The sequence below is a fragment of the Stegodyphus dumicola genome, chromosome X1, assembly GCF_044657685.1.
Source record: "Stegodyphus dumicola isolate Sdum_Otavi_A_Nest chromosome X1, ASM4465768v1".
Lineage (NCBI taxonomy): Eukaryota > Metazoa > Arthropoda > Arachnida > Araneae > Eresidae > Stegodyphus > Stegodyphus dumicola.
Window position 1 is genome coordinate 63071581 of NC_140780.1, and position 27880 is coordinate 63099460.

At 32.6% G+C, this 27880-nt stretch overlaps 1 protein-coding gene across 1 annotated transcript; it reads left to right on the forward strand.

The window, feature by feature from the left end:
* LOC118205071 (hemocyanin C chain-like) lies at nt 1–26851 on the forward strand. Its single transcript, XM_035377362.2, has 9 exons — nt 1–244; nt 4992–5212; nt 11826–12034; nt 15256–15652; nt 19070–19198; nt 19444–19578; nt 19673–19859; nt 26182–26405; nt 26503–26851. The coding sequence occupies exons 1-9, from the start codon at nt 40–42 to the stop codon at nt 26686–26688; spliced, it is 1893 nt and encodes a 630-aa protein (XP_035233253.1). The 5' UTR covers nt 1–39; the 3' UTR covers nt 26689–26851.
* Nucleotides 26852–27880: the final 1029 nt, after the last annotated feature.

Below are 27880 nucleotides of genomic sequence, written 5' to 3' on the forward strand. Positions count from 1 at the left end.
GAACATCCGGCAGGGCTGATCATTCATCAAAGGTTCAAGATGGCTTCGGACGCAGCGGAAAAGCAGATGCGGGTTTTACCCCTTTTTGAATACTGTGCACTGCCGACCAAAACGAAATTCGGTTTACGGGTGGAAAGAGACCCAAAACTCCAAGGATTAGGTATTCTAGGTAGAGGACGACTTTTCTCTACTTTCCACCACGACCATCTCGTAGAAGCCAACAAACTCGCGGAAGTCCTCCTGGGTAAGTGGCGAAAATTCTTTCTAAACTATATGTATTCGTTTAATACTTAATTATTTATTTCATAAAGGATACTAGAGTTATCTTTTATGACAAGCATCATCCATATTTACAGTATATGAGATTTGTCTAAATCTGCTATCACCCAACTCAACATAACGGAGAATAAATGTCACCAAAAATTTAGTACTGTCGAAGGAAAATTTCATCCGTTTCGTTCGCGCGAATGTCTTTTAGTGTTCTGAATAAAGCCAGCCCACATATTTTTATCTAAGGATTTATCAGTTTAGTATGTTATGACAAAAGTCACGATAACTATCGACCTAAGGAAAGAGAGAACTTCATGGAGAACTCTTAAAGGAAAACTGGCTCCTATTTATTTTATAGGTAAACCACGAATGTAGCTCATTCGCCAGATGGGACATGCAGCCCATTCGCCAGAACTGGATCCTGCGTCATACTGCCAGTGTTCAGCCTTCATCGACAGGAATATTCTTTGTAAGGAATTATCGGATTCCCCGTGAGTGCTCTTATGGTGTAAATGTAGCACGTCCAGCAATCTGTTGGAAGATCTGTGATTCAAATCCTAACGAGGGCATAAAGGATTTTTTGTGTTTTCTGCTAAAAGAAAATCTAATGCCGCTACAGGTTTTAAATGCTAAAACGATATTCTGCTTATAAGTATTGAATTGTTTTCGATAGAAAACGTATGTGAAATCATTGAGATCCTTAGAATCTATTTAAGTGAAATGTTATTGTTCATAGACTTAGGCTTAAATAAGATAACATGGGGCAATCGAAATATTTGCTTAAGTACTACTCTCCGAAAAAACTGTGACGTAATCAAAGTAAGAAAACTACAGCTGAATGCACTGCTTTGATTTTGATGTACGCTTTTGTTCGTTAGTATAATAGATTGCTCAAAATTTCAGAAAAAATAGGCATAATGGCAATTACCCGTACTTCAAAACACAAATTGGAGTAATACGAACTCTTGTAAATCGTTGTTAAAGGAATAAAGAGTATATTATATTGAACACAATCTGAAAAGTTAGGGCTGCATATTTCAGTTTATTAAATTATATCAAAAGAATCAAAAAAGCAGATAGTTTAATGAAATGCATCACGATTATAGCAATCAGTACGTACTTTCATTGAAAATTTATTTAAAGATTCTTTTCATACATTAATTTCGTTTCCATTTCAAGCACTTTAACACGGAAAGAGAAGACCACTAAACACAGGTGACTGCTCAAGTTTTTAAAATAAAAGTTTAATTAAGAAAAATCTAAAGAAAATGAATAAAAAAGCTTTAATGCGATGACGAAGGTTAACAGTCGGCTAAAAAAATGGACCACTGATTATTTTAGGCGAAGTCCGATTCGCATGGCTGCACAGGCCTTTTTGTATTTTTATATCTAGCGCCATGAAATATGAGTTAATTTCCCTTACTGTATTCGGCCCACAAGCGGCCGAGCGGTAAAGTCGCTGAACACTGGTAGTTCGGTCCAAGGTTCGAATCCCACGAAATGGCTGGCTGTATGGGCGTTTTCGTGGTTTTCCCCATGTGTAACGTGTATACTAGTCAGTTTCCCTTAGAAAGTCCTCCACGAAGGCATCTCTCTCCTTAGGCAGATAGCCCTAGTGTGCTTTGCCATAATTAAAATACACCACACCACACCCTTACTGTGTTCTACAAGACGGCACCGCTCGCAGAAGCTTTCAAATGCTGAAGCATAATAAATTACACACCTACATTAAAAACATGAACTCACATTAATAACTGGTTTTCCTTATGTGTAACGTGTATACGAGCCAGTTTCCCTTATAAAGTCCTCCATGAAGGCATCCCTCCCCTTAGGCAGATAGCCCGCGAGGCTTTGCCATAATCACACACCATACACACACATTAATAACATTCAAACTGTGAGTCCTACACTTCTTTTTGTTAAATGAATATGCACAGTGTAGTATATTACTTCTATAAAACGTTATGTTACCGTACAGGATTCTTAACAAAGCTGCAAATTAAGTAGTTAATACTTTTAAGAGTTAAACATTCAGGGCAACAATTTAAGCGGGTTTGCAGCAGTAAAAACCTTTAAACATTTGCTGCGTTTTCTTTAACTTCTAAAGTTTTTATAGCGATTTGCTGTACAGCACAGTTAGGAGCAAACACAGTGGGCGAAACCCGAAAGCAGACCATCCTGATGTTGCAGAATAACTTTTGCATTTCAGGACCGAAATGCTTTTTTTCTTAATGCATTAGACGTTTGTTGCATTTTATTGTATCGAATTTTCGTTATAACTGATTTATGGAAAACTTAGAGCTTAGTTAAAGAGGGAAAATGACACATTTGTTCTTTTACACATGATAAATTAAAAAATATACTATTTGTTCCGTATTCTTAGTGTTATCAGATGTATTTAAAATTCTTCTATTAAAATTATATTCAGTAAATTAATTTCCGTTCAAATCGGTGATTTTCATTATGTGACTTGCAGTACACTGGTGTTTCAAAAACAGCCCACTTCAGTAAGACCAACATTTTAAGTAGAATAAAAAAACTAGAACGAAAAAATTAATGAAAAAGAAGAAAAATTTAAAGCACTTTAAATTTTTCATAAAAGACGGACTAGATGAAAATCATAATAATGATAACACCTGGTGCAAAAAGCTGTATTCATCTGTGACCTCCTAAGTTTTGAGTACTTTTAATTTTAAGTAAAACTATTAACTTCATAGGATGTCAGGGAATGAAGGAAAGTATATTCATTTGTACTAATAAAACCGATTCCTTAGGAATGAAGGAAAGCTCCATACTGTAGAGCCAGAATATAAGAAACAGAAAGAAAATGAGGCATCTGAAACTGCAACAGAATTTTTGATTTTACAAAAATCTAGCTAATTTAATTTTACAAACTTTGTTATTGTTAGGAAAAATATTGAAACTTATTTATAATCTTTTGATGGAATGGATGAGAGATATTGCATTACTGATATATATAATACTGTGTTCAGTAAAAAATATAATTAATTATTGTAAGTAAAAATATTCATTTATCATTCAAATCTTTGGGCCATCGTAAAGCTTTTTCAAAAACTAGATATTTCTTAATTTTATAGCGAAAACTGGAGAATTTACCACAGAAAAGGACAGATAGAGGAATAGGGTGGAGGTATTTCTTTTTGAAATACAACATGCGATTTTCTTTGATTTTTAAATGACATGACTTTTAATGCGCCTTAGTTTAATCAGAATAACAAATAGGTACAATAATTTAAAAAGTAAATCTTTTAAAATACGTCGTTATCATTGTTTTTAAAAAGAGCCCAGTGATTGAAATGCTTATTAGTAACCATTTAAATAATATCTTAAAGCTCATTTTCCAAATGAAAAAAAAAATGCTTAAAATATCGACGGTGGATTTTACGACATCAGTATATTATCTAGAGTATAAGATGTTAACAAATAAAAATGGTTAAATATCAGTAGCTGACGGTATTCATGTGAAAATATGATAAAATTTTAATGGGCTACTGAACAGTGGGGGAAAAAGAAACCTATTTTTAAAACATTATGATCATAATTTAAAATAGTTTATCAGTTTCCCAGTTTAATTAAAATTTTAATATTTAATTTTATGAAGATCAATTTCTGTTGCCAGAATTTTTTTTTGAATGAATTAAAATGGAGAGAAAATGAAATGCATAGAAAACAGAAAACGAAGAATTGGGAATAGACTAAATGTATCTGAAGGTCTATAAGAAATCTTAATCAACATTAAGAAAATAGTTTTGGGAATAAACTATTTTCTTAATTTTTACCGCTTTAGTTTTAAACGCCAAATTTGCTGATTCTGTAAATCTCCCTCCTCTGACCTTCGTTCTATAGCACAGAGATTGGCAGATGTTAAAACTTCTGTTATTTTGGAAAGGATCAGGAAATCTGTTGATGTTGGGAAGGGGAAACGAAATAGTACCATTAGAAAAATAGTGTAAGTTTCCCATTTAGCATGTGAAACGTTTCTGCCAATAGAAAAATGTGTAAGTTTCCCATTAAGCCTCTGAAACATTTCTGCCAGTAGAAAATGTGTAAGTTTCCCATTTAGCATGTGAAACGTTTCTGTTCCAGAGGCAAAAATATGAATATTTATTTTTTCTCCTTCATGCTCCAAAATTAAATGCACAAAAATATATTTAGTGCAACATTATTAAATCGGCGTCATTTTCTGTATGTAGTTATTCAAACAGTTTTAATTAAAGTTTATACCTTTTCTTTTTTCCTTCTCTCTCTCTCTCTCTCTCTGTCATTTTTTTTTTCCAATTTGCTGGAAAAATACCTCTTTCATCTCTGTACCTTCATCAGTTTCATCCCTAGGTATAGGTGCTCAAATATGTTGATGTATGAGTTTGAAAAAAATAGAGGGCTTAACTTTCAATAACAAATTGCGAATTTTATTTCGAAGTGAAATAATTTACAAACGTGTACTTTGATTTGATTCGAAAGCTTTCAGAATCCAAAGGGCGAATAAACGAAAAGAAGTGTTAGTGGTATTATAATTTAATCAAAAGGAGACAAAGTATAGAAGACAATATCCTTCTTAAGAACCGCGTTGTATTTGACACAATATAGTATATAACGCAAAAATATGCAAATTTTCGGTATAATGTTAATAGTCGGAACGCTTTTGCATTTATTATTTCATTAACTATACTAATCAAAACGATTTTAATTTTCCACCCCAGGTGCTGAAACATTCGATGAATTCGTCGATTTGTGCCACCAGGCTCGTGACTTCGTCAATGAGGGACTGTACGTCTACGCAGTGTCCGTAGCTATCTTGCATCGTAATGACTGCCGAGGTGTCTCACTGCCTCCTGTCCAAGAAGTCTTCCCTGACAAGTTTTTCCCCGTGGAGACAATTTACAAAGCTTTTAAAGTCGCTAACAGTCACCCAGACAAAGATGTAAGTTCTACTTCTATTTCCACTGCGTAAAAGAATCTAACTGAATAGTAGATCTTGTATGAGAATTTTTGTGGTTTATGTTTTGCTACAATGCAAACAGACGGGCATGCTCTGCAATTAGTAATTATAACTTTGGGGGGGGGGCGGAAACTGCCTCAAGCAATTCGACTTACTACTAATACATAGTTAGAGGAAAACTCATGTTTTATCTGAAGGAATTTTACCGAAATTTAGAGGTAATATTAAAAAAATGTACCACAGTACCAAATTATTGTAATGTGCTAAAGAAACTCTAATGATATTGAGCTTTTAACAACAGGGTAATAATATCTAGATAAGCAATGAAGACATTTTCATACAGTCAACCAAAATGTCATCTAACTGAGTGAGACAATAAATAAGAGGTGCTGCTTGATTTATTCCGATGAGACAGATAAGCATATTGACTGTTTTAATAGTCTTCAAACTGCTCCTGCACATAAAACTATTAAAAAGTGATGCAGGCAAAGAATGGGTAATGACCATATTACCCTCGGAAAAAAAAGAAAATTTTAAAAAGGGGTGTATTTTTGAGAAATATCTTTATTACATAAAAGCTTACATCACCTATCATCTTATTTTAGCTAATTTAAGTAAGTATTTATGTCTATGATTTCTGCTGCTCGAAACTATTTAGCACATAATTTTATTTAACACAGTTTTTACCATTTTTCAAAGCCTTAATTTCATACCTAAAAGTTCACATAAAGATGTTTTAAATATTCCCGCTGTGAGATATTTAAAAGAAGTCTAGAATGAGTCTAAATTTTATTACAAATAATTAAAGATGAATTTCACTTAAAACACATGTCTTAGAGCAATCAAAACTCTGAGAAATCGGTTTTATTTTTGTGAAAATTAAAAATGATTTAATTTTATACTTTCAACTGTATACATTCTTACACAAAATTAGTCGGCTTCTCAGAAAGATTTGCCTTTATCAATATTTTCATAATTTTCCCTACCTCAAAACTACTTGACATTCACTGTATCAAACAGTAGCCATAACGTAATGCATACATTAAAAATTGATTCATAACAATTAAAATTTACACATTGCAGTTACGTAAGCAGTGTTGAAGAATGATCATCGCAGTATGATGATTCTATGAAAATGCATTGGGGGGCATGTAAAACGTGATGCTGTTTAATGAAAGTGATTCTAATTTACCCCGTCACCAAACCATACACTTCCATTTAATTTTTTTTTAAGTTTCTAAAAATCTGTAGTTTATAATTTAGAGGTTCATAAATAAGCGAGTCCACTGTAAAATAAATTTAGAAAAGTTTCTAGAAGAAATTTTAGTGAAATTGTTCTCCTTGATCTATTAAATAGGGACTGACTGAATTACAAAGTTATGAAGTTATGATGATTTGTTTTAAATAAAAAAAAGTATTGCACAAAGTTGGTAGTTTATAACTCATTAACTCAAACCAGATCCCAACCAAAACTAGCACAGGAAAATGTCCTCAATTTTTTTATTTTATGAACGTTACTTCATTGCCTATCATTAGCCATCGTTTAGCCTTGAAAATACAGAATATCTTTTGGTGGTATTATTATTATTACTGCTATTTTTTACTTCTTAGTGACTGTCAGTTTTCGGCTGCAGTCACAACTTCGAAAATATTTCTTCAGTATTATACGATTAATATGTATAGTAGAGTCTTTGTGGTTATGAGCTGTGGTTATGAGCAATAATATATTAAGTTACTGTCTTCTATATTTTCACGTCTAGAATATGCAGAGACATTAGGGTTTTTTGAAGCAGAAGACATGAAAAATGAGCAATGCCCTCGCCGGGACTCGAAACTAGACCTAGCCTAAGAACTACTGAGCTAAAATAATTATTAAAACTTTCATTGTTTGCATACATAAAAATGCAACTTTTTATTTTTTAAAATATGTTTACCGTTTTATAGGAATTCCAAACACGATTTAGTGCAGTAGAAAGTAATTCCTTGAAAATTATCAAAATAAATCTTTTCACTTTCGAAATATTCTTGTGAGATATTGTATTGAGTGACAAGTCACCAGTCTAAATTTCCTGAAGCTAAATTTTCTTTTCAAGCCGGCAAGGCGAAAAATGTATCGGATACTGGGACGCCTAAGGACTATAAAAATAACAGTAGATGTTTTTATGTTCAGAGTCGGGTGATCAACGAAGTCGGATGACCCTTGTGTCAAGATCACATTTTCTGATAGCAAAGGAATTGTTCTTTAGCTGCTGCTTGTAAGTTCCGATTTCTAATATTCGAATTTTTTACCTCTATGAGAAGAGCCGATGAATTTTATGTTAAATCTTATGCTAATCAGTCAAATTTATATCAAATACGAAAGAAGATTATCAAAATAAAAAATATATTTTTATTAAAATATTTTTGAAACTATATCCGTCAGAAGTTTTTAAATTTGCTCTATGTTTGGACATGGCGGGCGCTCCGGGCATCTCCCTGAATACACACAGTATTTAGTACATCCAACTAAAAACTACATTCCCGCTGAGGGCAGAGTTGGTTTTTCACACTTACACTCCAAAGAACACTCAGTAATATTTGCGAATTGTTCGAAAATTTATTACTGAAGATAACAAAATGTTTCAATTAAACACGAAATATATAAATATTTGTATCGTAAATTACTTTCGTGTTTTCTGAAAATATATATATATATATATATAAAATTTGCATAGAAGTTGAAAGCCAATTTATGGAAAGATTTAAGGAAAGTAGGGAAGGTTAAAAATCAAATATACGAATACATATACAGGGTGTCCCGTAAATGTTGCGACGAACGTAAATGTTGCGGGGGAGGTAGGGCACATCATAAGGATTAAGAATTGCATAGGAACCCATGGCCAGAAACGTCATTGCACGCCTCCAGGGGGTGTTGTACAGGAGAGTGCTAGCGGAAAGTGAAGATTGCCTCATTCGAGCGATAGGTACCATACAAAGAGAATGGAACGCTGTACGAACAGAGAGCTTGCGGACATTCGCTTAGTGTATAGTAATAGAAATATATTTTTTATTTTGATAGCTGAGAGTAATGGACGAGCTGCTGCACGCATTTATCGAGAACGCTTCCCCGACAGATATCGACCACCACACAGTTTGTTTGCATCAAAATTTGTGATACTACGGGTCATTAAGAGGTGGCAGGACAAGTGAGGGCAGGCCATGATCGACTCACTCGGTCGTTAGGGAAGAAAGTGTGTTGGATACGGTAGAGAGTAAGCTAAGCACCAGCATACGTATCATAGCGTCTTAATTAAGAATGTCTCGTACCAGTATCCAGCATGTCTTGAACGCCGAGTCCTTCCACGCCTTTCTTCTCCAAAGGGTTCAGTTAGTGCTCCCCAATGATCATCCTGAATGTGTGCATTTCGCACAGTGGTTTCTGCAAGTAAAAGCCTGGAATGTTATTTTCCAGCTTATGTGTTGTTGACGGATGAGGCCATATTCAATAAGCATGGCGTATTCAATCACCACGCTCAGCATTTGTGGGCTCAAGAAAATCCCCACGGTGTACGGCACCACGCGGCACAACAACGCTTCAAAGTTAGTGTGTGGGTGGGTTTGGTCGGCGACTGCTTAATGCTGCTTGTGGGGAGCAGTCAAAAGTGTCGTGTATCACGATCCTGTTGTGTCTGAGATGATCTTGTGGCAAAACTCGCCTGCCCAGCTGCTTTTATCAAAGAAATTCTCGGTGTGTTTGAACATGTTCGGCAATCAATGGTCCGTCGGTGTCCGACATGTTTGGCGTCTGATGGTGCAAACTTCGAGCATCTGTTGTAACATTCAAGCTGTCGTACACCATTTGTATTCACGTCCAATAAATGTTTCAAATTAATGACTCTCTTGTTTCCTTTCCCATCTTCTACCTCTGCTACCACTTACCCCTGACATTTCCGGGTATGGTTTCTTACGCAATTCTTAATCCTTATGGTATGCCCTACCTCCCCTAGAAGTTTGTCTCACATTTACCGGACACCCTGTATATATATTATAAAATTAGGCGCCTAAGTGTATTTAAGTATCTTTTAATAAGAATTTCTCCTTTGTTATATATATTAGAGACCAATCCGTTCAATTATTCGCCATCTTATGATGTCTGAATAAAAGAAAATCATTTACACACTTGTAAATTTAGACGACCATTTATACATATTTCGTACCAATATGATCATATTAAGATTCTTTCGAGAAACACTCCAGATTTTTCTAAAATTATGAGTAATTAATATTCTGCATTTTTAATGTAAAGTTTTTGTTGTAATACGACAGTATTTAGAAATTTTCCTTGTCACCTGAAATAAAAACCTTACTGAAATTCAGTGCGTTAAATAAATCATTACTATCGTTATCATTCTGGATATTTTATAAATCACAAAGTAAGAAAGGTGAATTCAGGGGAACCTGAATTTGGCTTAACAATTAAGCAAGATGCTAAATCAATGAATTTATCAGTGAGCTCGAAATTTTTATAACTATGCATTTATTAATTATACTTAGAATAAATTTCATATTTCTAATGCAAACAAATGTTTTTCAAAAGAACACAAATGCTTCTTCTAAAATAATGTTTTGAGGGAAAGAAAAAAGCCCAAAAGTACATTTTAACTTTTCAGTACTTTCCATGTTAATAAACGCCCTGCTTTTAAAGCATTTCTGGCCTGCTTATTTAGTTATTATTTTTCTTTACATAGAATAGGGGGAAATTTGAAAAGCTATAACTTAAAACCAGCTAATAATTTTAAGCATTTTATGCCATGTCTAAAGAGACTAAAGTTTTGAAGTCCAAAGAGACCTATTTTTCTTTGGTTTGTATAAGGGGTTAAATACGTTAGCTGTGGAGCGGCTTTGCCCATATTCAGAGTACACAAGAGGGCATTTTCCTTAGAAAATCCTCTACCCTCTACCAAGACTTCTTATTGGGCGGGTAGACTTCAAGGGCTTTGCCATAGTTTAATAGTTAGGTACTACAATTGTTTGTCAATCGCTCAGTAATCATTTACTAGAGTTTCGGCTTTTGTCTTTTTACAACATTCATATTTAGTTACTTAAAATTTTCTTAATGTACAAAACATTCGGAGCATTTCTTGTGACCAAAATTTTCTGAATACATGACATGTTTTCACAATCGCGAAAGAAAGATTAAGATTAGAATTTCATGATTATTGATAATGGTTAGTTTTGAGGTTTATACTTTTCCAGTTATCAATTTCTTGAATAATATTTATAATTTTGTAGATAACGTATAGTTTTAAGGTTAACTAAAAATACTCAAATAGCCCCCCCTCCAAAAAAAAAACCCCTCAAAATTTTAATGCAGTTTAGATGACTTTGTTCTTTTTGTTGAGCTGCTTGTTAAAAATACTGCTAGAATAGATATTAATGCCAACTGTTAGCAAAAATCTTTCATTCTGGATTAACATATTCACAACATTTGCTTCTAACGTGAATGCAAATATCATTAAGTATGCAAATAAATTACTTATATAGCTCAGATTTAATTACATAGCTAAAATACGCGTGAACAACAAACATTAATTGTTTTAAAGTGTAGCATGCGTAAGTGAACTAAAAATCCGTTTTTCATGTACTGAAGCAATAGGAATCGGAGAAATTTCAATCAACTTGCAGGACTAGTTTCGAAGGTTCAAATGGAACCTTCTTCCTTCAATTGCAGGAATGAAAATGACGAAGGTGAAGCATGTACTCATTTGAGAACAACAGAAAATAAAATTCCAAACAATTCAGTTGAAAGAAACAAAACTACTACAGCCATCTATTGACAAAAGTTGAAAACAACCAGCAAATAATTTCTTTAAGAGATAAAGGTAAAGACGGATTATAGTTGGGATCATTAACTAGAATTGAAAGATTTTTATAATTATGACACGATTTTAGGAAATCTAATTCATCAACGGTAGTTTTTGACTAATTTTGGCGTAAGAGAAACGGAAAATGTGATTTTTGTTTTTAATGAGAAATATTGGGCAAAAGAAGATTTTATACGTTCCTTTTTTGTAACACGTCTCATTCTCCTTAATGCAAAATTTCAAGGCTTCTTTAGTCTGAACATTGTATATTAAGCCACACTGGCAAGGAATACTGTATATAACGCAGATGATTAGAGGAATGGGGCCTTTAGTGTGGAAGTCATATAAGTTTGTTACCTTAAATGAGTAGAATCATTAGGTTATATCGATGCAGAAACGTGAAAAATGTACAACGCAGTCGCTGGTATTCAGGCTCCGGATCTCCCGAATACGCGTCAAGCGTGCATGCAGTTACACCACGAAGGCATACGGAAAATAGGGAAAAAATGCCTCAAAACCGAACTTTGTCGAATTTTCTAAACTATTGTTATAGCGTAAGAATATGCTTCTCCTGCGTTATTTTCACGTCTGCAGCTGAAAAAGTAGATTTTACTCAAACGTTTGATTATTTATGCATATTAGCCGGGCAAATTTATGCAATTTACGCTGATTCTTGTTGCTTTAGTGTCTCAAACATTTAATTTTCGGCGTGATATTTTGGTTAATAAAAATGATATATTTGCCATTATTAGGATGAAATCGTTGTGGACGTGGAAGCAACAGGAAATATCTTAGACCCTGAATATAATCTTGCCTACTACAGAGAAGATGTTGGAATTAATGCGCATCATTGGCACTGGCATCTTGTGTATCCTAGCACCTGGAATGCCGCAGTCACAGGAAAGGCTAAAGATCGCAAGGGAGAGATCTTTTACTATATGCATCAGCAGATGTGTGCCAGGTAAGATTCACATAATATCAGGATTATCACTGGATATCATTCGCACCCACAGGAAAGTGGAGTAGAAACTTTCTTACATCTCATTCTCATGTTAAATCAGAATCTAGGTCTTTTCAGACGTACTCTCTTTCCCTTATTTTGAGCCTAAACTATCTCATTGCAAATAAAGCAGAATTTTGCATGTACCTTATGTATAACGAGCACCGGTATATAATGCGCACATATAATGCTAAACAACATATTTTAATTTTAAAGTATATTCGTCATATAAACGCGCACCCTTTTCTTCAAGAAGAAACCTGAAAAATACATGTGAGGTGCTGTTATTTTTTGAAGTCATTCATTTGAAGATTTTCCCCAGAATTTCGAATAATATATTGAATTGACAAGCCATAAAGGAAACAATATGCGTGTGGGGGAAATGCTTGAGGGAGTAAATAATTCTGCAAAGAGGGTGAGTTGTATTCAGTGCAAGTGTGCACAAGAATTTTATTTTAGTGTTTCGAGAAAAGGGGGACATAATTTGGGGTAAGAATGCACTTCTGACGCGAATGAATTCCTGGATGAATTCGCGGAATTAGCAGTCAGATGATTTCTCTGAATGAAGGAAAGCACAATAATTAATATGCTTTATGTAATGAAAATTATCTGATAATGAAAATTTTTAAGTCCATAAAATGTGTCATTTCTTTTAAATAAACAGCATTTAGGTATATGTAGAAATCTAATTTTTAAATGTATAATTTTTATATCCGGTGTATTACGCGCACCGGTAAATTTCGATCTTATTTTTTTTTTTACATTAAATGTGCGTGTTTATACACAAGAATATACGGTATTCCTTATACCAGGGATTCCCAACATGGCGCCCGCCGCTGTGCGATCACAATATAAATGTTTTAGATTTCAATATAATTCTATGTGAAAGTTTTTCTCATTTTTAATGAAATAGAAATTGCGTCTTACACAAATACCAGCACAAAGCGAAATGCGACCGATCTCTTTTTTTTTTATGCACATGTATTATTAACTCAATCCAACTATAAATTCATCTTGTAAAAGTAAATGGTGCCCGCCCGTCCAACATATATTCTAGAATGTGCTGTTAGGGACAAAAAGGTTGGGAAACTCCTGCCATACAGTGATTACCGGTAAAATATTGTTTATGCGACTACAAGTTCATTCCGTTGTAAGGCTTCAGGTGGCTTGTCGCTAACTGTGTGAATGAAAATAAGAAAAATGGGTTTCCCTATGAAAGTGTCCAGTCTTGTTTCGTATGTATAGCTACGAATATAACATCAGCTTGCATGAAATACGTTATATCATAGTATAGTAAAAACCCGATAATCAAGCTAGCATTCCTTTCATCAAGATTCTTGCCTTAAGATGGCGCTACTATGCTATTTTATTAAATATAAGAATCAGAAGTTATTTCGCATCTTTTCGCCATATCTGCTCAGTCTTTTCTCTTTTTTTTAAACTTCATATTTATATATCGTTTGCTTTCTTTATCTGTATTTATTTACAAAGTTTCAGCAGAAAATCGAACCAAAAGCAATTCGTGGGAGGCTAATTAAGCATCAGATATGTTCGTGCGATTCTCTAAAAAATTAAAAATATATTAGTAAAGTAGATAGTATTCATATTCTATGGAATGACATTTTAAAACAAGAGAGGAATCTATGAAGCAGGTGGACATCTGAAAAGATTTTGCGCATTAGCAATGATGATGATATCAAATTATAAACTGAAAATACAATTAAAAGTTTTTGCGCATTGCCAATGCTTATGATTTCAAAGTATAAACTGAAAATACAATTAAATTATTTGAATAAATTCGTTTACTATTAAGTTTTCTCATTAAATAGGTTGGTAGAATTACTATACGTAGTTTTTTCATTCTTCTATGCATTCAGTAACGGAAAAAAAAATCTTTGCGATAAACAATTTTAATCCGATAATCTCGCACTGCTGAAGTGCCAGAGGTACCCACCGATCTCATCTTCAGCTGACTTAAAGCATTCCTGCGAACATAAATTACGGTGCGTGTATTAGACTAATTTTTAAGTAATAAACTACGGAGAAATTATTAAACACTTTGTCTGGCTTTTACACTATCTCACATCTGAATAGAATAAATCAAAACATGGTATAGATGGCCAAGGAAATTTCGTCATTTCAGTTGCTGCTTTCTGTTAGAACTATCAGCATTTTATGTTAGTTCTTGCATGTTTCCAAGCTGTAAGTATTAAGTCCCTCTAGCTTTCTAGCGCTAGGTTCTGAAAAATTAAAAAATATTCATATAATTTTACCCTTCCTCTGTTACAGATAGTTTTCTCCTCTGAGGGTTAGTTTATTATTAAATTGTATTCCATCGATTATTTTTATTTTTATTCAGTTCATTCAATTTATTTTTGCATTCGCTTTTCATTAATTTTATTTTCCCTTGCATTTATTATCTGAAAAATATAATAAATGAAACACTTAAGAAACTTTCGAAACATGTCATTTCAGCTTACTTCTTTTATTAATGTTAGAGCTTATTGTAGCCGCATCTAAAGCTGATGTGTTCGAGGTTTCGAAATCCGTGTTTTAGTATTATTATGTATTTATTACATTAATATTATTATGTATTTTTATTGTAATGTAAGTTTCTATTAAAGAAATAATATTGTGCTAGAAATAAATAGTTACTAGTACTTTATCCATGACTATTTTTAATTTGCTATGCTCTTCCTGTACCAGCGTCCTCCGGAAGTAAAATTATTCGTATAACTTCCCTCTCTCGATTTTTGGACGATAAATTTAGTAAAAAATGGGGGAAAATACGCCAGGAAATGCAGTAAATAAAATGCCTGCTTTAGACTAAAAATAACAAGAGAAACAATAAAAGGTAATAAAAAAACAGTAACAATAACAACCGACAATAACAGACTATAAAATATAAAATGCATGCTTTAGGTCAAACTAACGAATTATAGTTCTGTTTTAGATTTATTTCTTTGAAAATAATACAAAAAAGATATCTATCCACTATTTTTAAGACATTACATTACTTTCTAAGGCTAAATACAATTTTAGTAGCATTCCATTAATATAAAGAATACCTTGCACGATCTTTCAGTGAAAAATAGCTAAGAAAAATGCATTCTATAATAAAGATTTCTATTAACAGACAAAAACATAATAAGAATTTTGATTTCAATTTTAACTTCTTACAGGTATGACTGTGAGCGTCTGTCTAACGGACTTCCTCGAATGATCGCGTTTCATAATTTTGATGAACCCTTAGAAGGATATTCTGCCCATCTTAGTTCAATCGTCAATGGACTGCCATATGCATCTCGTCCAGCTGGTATGAAACTTCACGATATCGAGGGCGTAGGTGTTCAAGATTTGGACCGATGGAGGGAAAGAATTTTGGATGCCATCAATTTAGGTTATATCACAGATGCTGAAGGTCGTGAAACAATTCTGGATGAAACACACGGAATTGACTTTTTGGGAGACATTATAGAATCCAGTCACGAATCGAAGAATCCTGAATTTTATGGAAGTTTGCATAACTGGGGCCATGTGTTGATGGCAAACGTGCTTGACCCAGATGGAAGATATCAGGTAAATTACTAAATCAGTCTAATTAACAAAAAACAAATACAATTAGCATGAAGCAATCAAAACTTCGTAAATTCATAAAGTAGAAACTGTTAATTTACCTTAAAGGTATGAACAGAATGCTTAAGCTTTAAATATAACTTTGGATGTATAGTAAATGCTATTAAATCTGCTCAGTCACTGCACCAACCGTAACGTTATATACGGAACTATTTGCAATTATTTGAATGAAAGACTTCTTATCAAAGGAATAAGTATCCTTCAACTTCCAAATGAGAGCTTTCGCTTAAAAAGCACAGAAATATTTGTACTTTCATTTCATTTGCGTTGCTTAAATTGTTTGACTGTTAAAGTATTTAAATTTGAAATGTGTAAGAATGTTTTTAGAAAACATAGTTAAGTGACTGTATAAAAGAGAAATTCAACGCAAAATGTTCTAAGCTGCATATGCTGATTTACTGCGTGACTGTGCATATTCCATTTTTCAATAGCAAATAAAAAACAGTATCTATATATTATGAAGAAAATTTTACTTCCGTGTTTTATTTAGTTTTTTATTAGTATAATAATATTATAGAAAGAGATGGAGCTGTTTTCCGTGCTGCTACTCGTTAGACAGCGTATTGGAGATAAGACTAAGTGTTTGCTGCTGGTAATCTTAAGTACCGATTGAAAATGAAAAGTTATTTGGTTTCTACAACCTTTGTGAGTGAGAAGTTTATATAACTACAATTTCAACAGTTGAATCAGTTTAGGTCACAAATATAATCTGTTTAATTGTTTTCAAACAACTGATATGAAAACATACTTTTTTAAATAAGAGTTAGAAATAAAAATATTAAGAGCATTAAGCTTCTAGTTTAATGCGTTATTTTTCTTAATATTTTTGCATTTTCTAGTATTTTTTAAACGTGATTGCTACAAATTATGATGTTATGTTAGTCGGAGGACAAATGCACATATTACTTATGTTTTGAAATTAGGGTTTACTTTTGTGTAATTACATAGCAATTACTATGGATAGACTGCGATTTAAATTATCTATCACGCAATATGCGTTTCCTCTCTTCAGTACAATTTTTTCATCATTCACATTAATTTTCAAATTTAAGTTCCGATGTCTTAATCAAAGGTAATTTGTTGGCGTATTTCATAAACAACTCTAAAGAAGAATACGTGGTATTAAACTATCTCTCCAGTTCATAGTGTTATGGTTGATCACTTGTGGTTTAATTTGACTATTAACAGTGAGGAACTTTGTACATAAGATAACTATGATTTTTAGGGTAAAAATGCCAGTTTTTTTAGTGTCAAGTAGCTCAGAATAATGTGTATGCTGTTTTACATAAACGTAAGGGAACTTTACTTACTTATTTCTATAAAAAGGTGAAAGAAACACTCTTCAGGAGAAATTACAAGCAAATTCATGCCCATGAATGAATTAATTTACAACTGATAATATTAACTTTACAAGAGAAGCAAAGATTCTTTTCTTCCTCTAAATCCTAGTTCTGTAACAGATATTGTGCATGATAAAGCCCAGAATTTAAAATAAACTTTGGATAAAAGTAGAAGGAGATTATAAGTTTAGTGCAGAATGCGACAATTCTTCACTAATAAAAGCGTAAACATCTACACAGATTAAACTAAGAAACTGTAAGACTGTTGGTTATTTTTCCAGCACAAGACTACAATAAATCAATAAAAGGAAAGAAAAGTTCTGATTAAAAAATATTCGAATTTGAATCTTCGCGTCAAACACTGATGGTGCAAATGCGATGACGACATAGCTTGGAAAACTAACTGTAAATTAATATGCTAACGTAAAACTGTATATTACCGACGTAGCTTATATCTGATCTATTTTGATGATCGAAATAAAAAGTGGAGCAGACACCTAATTAGATGACATTCATTAAGTTAAATTCAGTTTTTGAATAGACAAATCGAAAGTAAGGAAATAACTAGTATCTGCCGATGAAGTAGATTTACTTTCTGCAAAAGGAAACGATATTAAAAATTTTTGCATATCTTAGAGCAATTATTAAAAAAAATTAGGAAAATAGTAAAAATTTCCTTTCAAGGATGCAATTCTCTACAATTATGCAAAATCATAATATGATGTTGAATGTTAATCCTAGATTAGAAAACTGACTGGAATAACTTAATCAGGCTTGTATTTTCAAAAGTATATCTATTGCTTTTTATTAAAATGAACAATTTATTTTACATTTAAACGCTTATCGTCAAACGAAAGTTTATATTACGTTAAGTTTTTATATTCTTATTACGTAGAAAGTATTGCAATGGGAAAAGAACGTTATACATACTAAGTAAACAGTGTCTCGGGTTACACTAACGCCAGGAGAGCATGACTACGAAAACTCAGATGTAGTAAATAGTCCAGGCAAATATACTTTTAATCATATTTTATTACAAATTTATATTTTAACCCAATATTTCTGTATATCTTTTGCTATTTTGTTTTTTTTTTAATTGATTAGAAGAAAGCACATCAAGACTGTCATCGTTTGTTAGAGTTATTGCTCTTTTATTCAACAAATTAATTAGTACAGTGTTTAATGAGCGTTGCTGAGATATAGGTAGAAGTAACAACAAGTGTTTCTAAGATGTTGAATTGATACAAAGGAAAAACAATGTCTAACTAACGAAAATTCAATGTTTCGCAAGATAATTTTTACTGCTTACAGTAAATTATAATTTTAGAATAAAGATAATAAGTTTTTAGAATAAAGATAATAATTTATTGTAATCAGTAAAAATTAGGTCAGAAAAATTATGCAAATGTATTAGTTGTTGCAGTGTTTGTTGCATATACCTTTCTTTTAGCTATGTGTACTATAGATAGATGAAGCAAAGCCATCCCATGTAGTAGATTCTTTTTAACTTTCTGACGTGAGCGTGCGTACGAATATACAGTTTTCATTCCAAGTATTACTAATTTTGTTCTAATAAAAAGCAGTGGTTCTATCTAGGGTGAAAATATATTTATTTTATGTCATTTACAATCTATTGCTTTATTCTAAAAACTGAAGTTTTGTATTACTATATAATCTCGAATTTTTCCTAGTAACTCCTAATGAAATAACAATAAGCCTTTTTTTTAAAAAAAAACCTACTTTGTAATAGTTCTTTGTTCTTTCCACTATAATTTCTACGAAAAGGCCTTTCACTGCTAAATTTAACACCAGCAGCTGCAAACTAATAATAATATATATCTACCCGTAACTCCAAAATACGAAAATTCAGTTGAACCTTTTACTTTTTGTTAGAAATACAACTGTAGTATTAACAAACACTTACTTTCTTTATATACAATATTTTAAGCATTTTAATCAAAATTAAGAAAATTCAGTTAGTATTATAAAAACCGGTAAAACAATGTTTATTCTCTTCCAGAATAACCCCGGCGTTATGGATGATTCAGCAACTTCTCTTCGTGATCCCATTTTCTACAGGTGGCATCGATTTATTGACGATATGTTCAACGAGTATAAGAAAAAACTACACCCATACACAAAAGATGATGTAAGTGAGATATTAAATATACCTAACGGGAAAAAAACCAAAAATATAATATTTATTGAATGAATAAATAAAATTTTCTTAACCTTTTGTTCTAAACCAAACATTTTTAAGTGGAAGACCAGTAACTTATGCTTACAAATTCATTTTTTATGTTTTTCTTCAATACAATTGCCTTCGAGAGACTAGTTTTTCTTTAGTTTACATGAAAGAAATTTAAAAATTGATCAACTGAACTTCTTTTATAGCTTGGTTTCAACGGAATTGAAATTGAACACGTGAAAGTGGTAGCTCATCAAGAAAATATTGTGACAACAACTTTCGAGGAGGCTACATTGGATTTGTCAAATGCATTCAACTTTGGCAGGCAGGGGCCAGTAAAGGTAAAAAATTATTTCAATTATTTTTACTCTAGCACTTGCAGTATTTTTGTCTAAGTTTTAGATCACTCATTCTTTTATTTTCACTTTTCTTAAGATTCGTTACCAACACTTAGATCATGAACCATTCTCCTACGAAATCGAAGTACAAAATCAGACAACCAAGGTCAGACACGGAACGGTGCGAATTTTCCTTGCTCCAGTCTACGATGAACTAGGAAATGTTATTAAAGCTGATGAACTGCGACGTCTTATGATCGAACTCGACAGGTTCCGTGTTAAATGTGAGTATATTCTGCAACAAGTTTGATACTTATAGAATTAGGCAAAATAATTTTAAAAAATGTATTTCTGAAATGAAGGCCATAAATTAGTGTATACGAATATTGTATTTATGAAATGAAAAATCATAAATTAGTGTGCTAATATACGAGTATTGTATTTTTGAAATGAAAACCAGAAATTAGTGTACTAATATACGCGTATTAAACCAGTAGTGGATTAAAAACATTTAAGAACAAAATTAAATCATAAAATATGCTATTAAGTTACTTACATAAATATTAAAATCCGATTTTAATAACTGGTTTTGCCGAACTAAATATGTTTTAGAAACCAACGCGGACTGGCTGATTCCAAAACTGCATTGAAAACATTAATCAAGTTAATGTTGCCTGAATCATCAAATAACATTAAAATAATTCAGTTATTTTCCTCCTATAAATTAGAAAAATCTGAATTTTAAACAGCCGACATGCCGAGCTGGCTTTTGGCATTTTGCCGCGTGTTGCAATCGCTGCAGGTCCTTAATTCTGCTGCCCCGATGCCTTCCTAAATTCTAAAAATTTTGTTGAACATAAAATTTTTGGAATTTATATGAGGCACTGCTACCCAGTACTTCATCTAAATTCCAAAAATCTTAACGTCACTAAACTGTACTTTTCTAAATTCTAAGACTTTTGCCGCACGGCTCTGGCGCTGGCAACACATGTACTTGTCTAATATTTTTCAAGTAAGCTGGTAAGAGTATTATTTTCAAGCTTGAGCTGGTAAGAGTATTAGATATAATAATTCCGTTTATAATAATTAGTAAGACATGAAGGGAACAGATAGTTTAAAAAGTTATGAGGAGTAACAGGTAACATAAAGAAGCTACAATTTGGATACAAGTTGCCATGGAATAGTTGACACACTGATTTTAAATTGAATTATTTAATTACAGCAAAATACAGCAGGATAATCCGTCTACGGGATGTCTTCATGGAAGTCTTTCAACTGAACACTTTTTCTTATTCTCTCTTTCGTTACGCAAGGGTAAAAATCATAAAAATCTCATATACTGAACCTATAAACTTTCGGGAATAGAGCACAGGACCAGGGTGAACTATTTGGATTTTGCGGATTTAGATAGCCTGATGCTTGACATAGGGAAGCAAAAGTCGTTAGAGTACTATAACAAGGGCCGTCTTTGGATTAAATAGCATGTGCTTAGGGCATCAAGGAAAGGGAGAACCACAAAAATTCATGATTTCCAGTTTTACTATGAAATGTATGGTGCAGATGAACGAAGACCGACAGAGAAGAAATGGGAAAAAACAGATATAAAAGCATGCAGGGGGCAGTAAAAGTTTTTAAGTGTTTAAGGGCCTTAAAGGTCTTAATCTGGCCCTTACTATAACACTTCATATTAGAATTTGATCCTTTTTTCTTCGAAAAAATTGTAATAACCCCTTTTTTGCGTTTTCCTGACACAAACAGCTTCGTGATTGACACAATATTTTAAAATAATAATAATAACAAATATTTAATGCCCAAATTAATTCATTTTCATGTAAAAATCACGAATTTGACTTCTTTTGTTTCTGATAATATATTATTAATTTTACCAAAACTATTAGGTCATTAACGCAATATATCTTTTAAATAACAAAAGCCGAAAAGTATTTCAATAGAAGAAAAGAAAAGAGGTAATAAGGAATAAAAAGCAAAACAAACAATTCTGTTAACACTCTGAATAAATAAAAATGTAGTTATACATTTTTTATGATCAATAATTAACTATGAAACACAGTACAAATACTATAATATTTAAGATTTCAAGCGAAATTTTAAAGATGATTTTAGACATTAACTGATGTTGCAGGTTTTGACTATATAAAAGATTATAACGCAATTTGACATGGCGAAATAAATTTTATCAGAAAATTCTTTTCTATTGAAAGTTCATTAACCGTTTCCAAAAGAGGTTTTACCTTAAATAACACAGCCTCCCCCCTTATGACCAGCATTTTATCATCTTAAAAATAATAATACGATTAGTTTTCAATTACACACATTTCTTTATGGATTGGGGGGATTTCTTAGTCTTCTTCCTCGATGCAATAATCACGTTTACTCTGTAATTTACCGTACACAAAGAATATCAGAAATATCCTTAAATATCTTTAAATCCTCACTAAAAATTCTCAGGCTGTGTTTGCTTTTTACATTCTACATTTTTAGCATTATGAATCTTTTCTTTAGCAATTAAATCTTAAATTTCTTGAATATTCTTTAAATCTGTAAGAAATTTTCTAAATCTAATTCTAGTCCTTCGAATTAAGCCCTAGAATTCCCACAGACTACTTAGGCCATTTCTGTATATTTTTCTTCCACAAGGACTTCAGTTTTCCTGTTTTCACAGTTCCAGTCTTTATTTAGAACCCGAAAGCAATTTGGCATGATTAATTTGCTCATTTCTTTTAATTCAGAATATGCTGCCTCTCCATTTATCAGTTTGCTAGTTTCAGGAGATAATACCTTAGAAAGCAGGCATTCTGCTTCATGCTCAATACTGTCAAATATGTGCAGATTATTTTTCACAATATAAAGAAGAACGAAAAAAATTTATATTATCCAAAATAGAGAGAAAGAAAGTTGATTTACCCGACAATGACATTTTCATTCAAATACCTGCTGACTAAACCTATTACGAATGAAAACTAAATCATAATGAAATATATTCATAAACTAAATAGCTATAATAAAATAAATAGAAATTAAATAATAGTATCCTTTTTAGTTTCATTGCTGTAATGAAAAATATCAGGTAACTAGGAAACATAGGTAAGAGAAATTTTGTCAACGCTTGTTTTACAATAACAACAAAGCAGCTAACGTTAAATGTAAAAAAAAAAAGAAAGATCTATGAGCTTTCTAATGTCTTTATCAGTTTATTCATAGTTTCACCCGCATGGAATGCTTTGAAGGTGATAAAAATTCGCTTTAGCGAAGAGAAGTTGATAAAAATGTCAATATTTCTCACGTTATCAGTAAAACATAAATCTCAGCATTCTACAGATTTAAAAGTTTTTTCCCCACTCTGGTACTATTGCGTACGATATGAGGTTAAGTGCAAGCGTGCTGTAACCCAGTGTTTTGAGGATGCATTTACATGTACAACTGAGTTCTTCTCGCAGTAGTAATACTCATCATTTTATAATTAGATTTATTACATGAGTGTTCCGCTAATTTGGGAATTAGAAGACTTTAAGGAACAGTAAAAGTATCATTTCTGTTATTTATCGTAAACTACAACAATTAATCTAAAAGTGGGGGGAAGCAATTAATACCTATTAAAGTTCTTACTTATAAATCATCATTAATTAAGAAACTTCATTCTGTCAAATGCCTGCAGTAGATTTATTTATAATTGCCTAGATTCTGGTATGTAAGCCAAAGGATTTAGTTCTTTTTTATACTGTACTGATGAAATGCTTTTGCGTAGGCTTATGAACACTTCTACCTAGTCCTTCAATTCGATGGTTACGTTCCACCTGAAAACAGTAACTTAACTGCATATCTGCTCCATTTTTCTTAAATTTTCGTAGCTATCAAAGTAGTTTCTGAGACTTAAAAAAACTGCAATAATTTTACATCACAGTTTCTCTTTATTGTCCTGTTCTGTATCTATTTTACAATTTGTCAGTCACTGAAGCCTTTGCTAACCATCGATTGACGATAGTCAAATTTCAAGTTTACTTTGCTATAGAACGTTCCTTTATTATGTGAAGCAATAATGGTAGCATGTACGCTTTCACGTACACATACATGCACATATACATACACACGAATCCACATATGAAATTACCTATGCCTGTAGACAAAATGCATAAGCATTTTGTCTGCAGACATTGGTTATTTTTTTTTCAAACTTTACAAACATAACGCATCTAACGTATATCACACGTTAAGGTATAGACATTATATCCAAGAAAATTTTTAAACAGCAGATACCATTTAAATACCATTTTTATTGGTTGTTGTCCTTTTTCAAGAGCCATAACTTGTAATGTTATAAATTTTCAGGTCATAACTTTTGAAGTAATGGGACATGTTGTATTAATCTGTTCAGCTTAAGAGTTTCCTTTGCATTTTCTTAAAAACTGAAAGTCTGAAAACAGTGTATTTGGTTTCAAAATGGCGTCTCATCCCCAGGATCATCCCTCCACTTCGAACAAGATGAGCGTAGCTATAGAAAAGAGCACTAGCACTTCTCAGCAACGAAAACTCCCTCCAGTTTTCTGCCCTAGGTCTGACGTTCATTGGAAGGGTCTTTTAGGACGGCTCACAAAATCTTTGATTTCGAGGGTACACTGAGACCCGATCACAAAAGATTGTATGATTATTAGTACGCAAAAAAGAGTTTAATTTGTTTGTTTGAAAAGTCGAGCACTCAGCATAACATCCAGAATTGGAAAAGGATCTTCATTTGAAAGTGACCATTGGAAGATCCCTCTTGATACTGAAGAGAATGCTATCGCCTAATTCCCTAACTGCCTTGCAGTCCTTGCCAGGAAAGTAAAACGATTTATGAAGGAGCACGAAGGGGTTACGGAAAAAATCTTTACTATCCTTGCGCAACTTCCGCGCACGGCGAAGGAAGAAAAATAACTACCCATACAATGCTAATGATGACAATGCTTTGTTTATGGTCAACTTAAGTGCTTTGATAACTCAAGGTATTTAAAGTGCTTAAAAACCTGACTTTCACTTGAGAGTTAAAGAAAGACGAAACATCGAGATGTTATCGATGCCTGTAAGAACATTCAGCAAATTTTCGAGGGTGCAGAAAACTGCAATAAAAAACGCAAAAAAATGCAATAAATCCGATCGCTGAGAATGTCTTAGAAAATGATGGCTTTCCTTAGCTTAAAACTTCAAAAAAATGAATAAAACCACCGGCCACTGGCATCCCTTCTACAGTGAAAGAAATTCTCAGCCTGACACTTTTCTCTTTCTCAGTCAGTTAACCAAAATTTCTCTTTCTCAGTCAGTTAACCAAAATTTCTGAGCAGTGCCAAATGTATCTGAATTCGTTCAACAAGATCCTTAATGGAATTTAATTCGCAGCATTACTTGAATTCTGAGTTTACTGTAATTACTTCTTCGATTACTGACTGACGAGATTCTACAGCACTCCTTTTGGTCCAGAATATGATGTTACTATCATTTCACCTCTGCTCTTTCTCTTGACTGATCCCAGAAAAGCAGATCCCTTCTCCGAGGCGTGTCACTTTCTCTTAACTTACTGGGCGTTTCGTTCTGGAAATCTCTTCACTTTGGTCTGGCATCTTTGATTCCCTTCACCGAGGTCATCAGAGGAGACAGTAAGAGCGCAAAGTTAATTGGCGCTTACATGAGTGAGTGTCAAAATATCATCAAAGTATCGTAAAGTTTATCAAAGTATCATATGCTCATAAAGTATAAAATAACAAAGTATCAAAAAGGCAAGAAGTACGAGAAATCAACTATGCCTTCCCTAGGATTCTAGCAGTGGATCTTTCAATACTAACTGGACGTGCACTACTTACACCATGACAACACAGGAAAATGCAGCAACTCCTTAAATAGTTAATAACGAATCTCTACTTTTAAGTTTGTAAAAAATGCTTAATTATGCAGTATTTAAAATCTATTCAACATGTTTATATAAGACAGAAAGTAGCCATTGCAGCTACAGAAATACTAAAGCATTTTTATAAAAGAGCTTAATAGAACAAAGTTAAAATACAAACAAATTTGAAACATTTTATTGACGTTAAAGAGAACACATTGGACTAATTGAAATGTTTTTTTAGACTGAATGAAAGCAGAACGAATTGTTTTTGCTATAAGATAGAAAGGAAATAGCGTTTGTTTCAAACTCACAAGATTACTCATCAAAGTTTTGCTAGATTGGTTTTTAAATACAGCCTTACATAGAGTTCATTTTAAACGTTTCTTCAAATTTTTTGTTATTATCAGCTGAGACTTTGTAGTTTAATTTGTCATAAGAGATAATACTTTAAGTAGTCACAGATTTTAGGAAATTAATTCTAGAAAATTTAAATTAAATATTTTTCTCATATTAATTGAACGCTTATAATACAAAGATACTTAACTGTAGATAATTCTTTGCTGTGCTTGATGAAGTGTGATAAAGTTACGTTTCGTTCATTTGAAGCTTAACTGTTAAATAAATTTGATCCTACTGGAAATGAAATTTGCGATTTCATTGACATTTATAGTTTTACAAAACTGAAATTCGAAGATATATTAAAATGCATATTTATGCTCTGTTTTTAGTGGAACCAGGAGTTAATGCAATTTCTCGTTCATCTCGAGACTCCAGCGTTACTATTAGAAAGGAGAGAAAGTTTGCGCAACTACTGAGCGGAGAAGGAGCAGGTGAGCATATTAATGAATACTGTAGCTGTGGCTGGCCAGACCATCTTCTCGTCCCAAAGGGAAATGATAAAGGAATGGAGTTCCACCTCTTTGTCATGGTCACAGACCACTTAAAAGATCTGGTAAGTTTATATTCAATTTCTTAGTATCTTAGTTAGTCTTATTGTACAAGCTTTTCTGCTTATGAAAACAACTGCATTAACTTTCTTATATTCGCAGGTTGGTCAGCTTACAGACCATAAGACCTGTGTAGATGCAGTTAGTTATTGCGGAGTAAAAGATGATCTTTACCCAGACCGAAGGGCTATGGGATTCCCATTCGATAGAACCATCGAAGCAGAAGCTGTGAGAGAATGGCTGCTACCAAACATGTCAGTTACTACAGTAAAAATTATTCACCACTGAAAATACGTCGTAAACCACAGAAAATACTTCGTAAATTGCACGTCAGATTGTTTCTAATTGAACTAAAATTTTAAATTATTATTTGCCATAGCTAAATTTATTCAAACATTCATATGCCTACTGAAAAATTGTAAACCCAAAATAAAGTTTTTTAAATGCAGAATGTTACACTTATTTGTTGTTACTGTTCTTGAAAATGTCAGTCTGTAGAACACAACTCGCATACTGTTTTACCAGAAGCAGAACGTAAGCCGATTATACGCGTGTGCAAAAATGACGAAGTCAAAATATTTTAAGAAATTACATTAAATGTAAAAGAAATACTATCTAAAAAAGCACGTAACAGAAGAATTAATTGTTTCTAAGGGAACATATTAATGAAATATTAAAAATGGGTTTCAAATAAACGAAACTATACATAAATATTCATTATGGTATGTTTTAAGAATTCGTGATATCAGCAAAAATTAATTTTAAAAATAAGTAATAATCAGAACACTAATAAAAAAGATGAAAAAGGAGCATGAAAAAATTACTAAGGTATAATCATATTCTATATAACAAAAAAATTGTCAAAAAATCATCATAATGTTTAGTTAATTATAAAATAAAGGAGATATTTATAGAGAATGTTTACATGTTATAAATTTGATGTTGCACTTAAAAGTGTAAACAACATAATTTATCTTCTTTCCCAATACAGTAAATATCTTAGATTAATTTTGTACAGTTACATTAAGAATTTTAAAGTGCCAGTCCACCTTTGAGTAACCCTAGAAGAATGTCGGACAACATTTCGTCCCATCTCACTGCTAAGTAAAAGAGTCACAACTAAAGTAAAATTTAAAATACAATTCTTTATTATCATGTCGACCGAAACAAAACAAGTTACACAAAATAAAACGTTAACCTAAACTATACTTCACCATCTTGCGGGTAACCAAAGCACATGCTCAAATTAAATTAAATGAAGGGAATAAAGTAAACATACCTTGGCTATCTTTGACAAAATGGCTCAAGAAGAAAACGCCGTTAGCAGAAACTTGCGCCAGCAATGATAAATTACAACAGCAGGAAACCTAAAAAAGTATGTGTGTGATTATGGCAAAGCCTCGAGGGCTATCTGCCTAAGAGGATGGATGCCTTCGTGGAGGACTTTCTAAGGGAAACTGGCTCGTATACACGTTACACA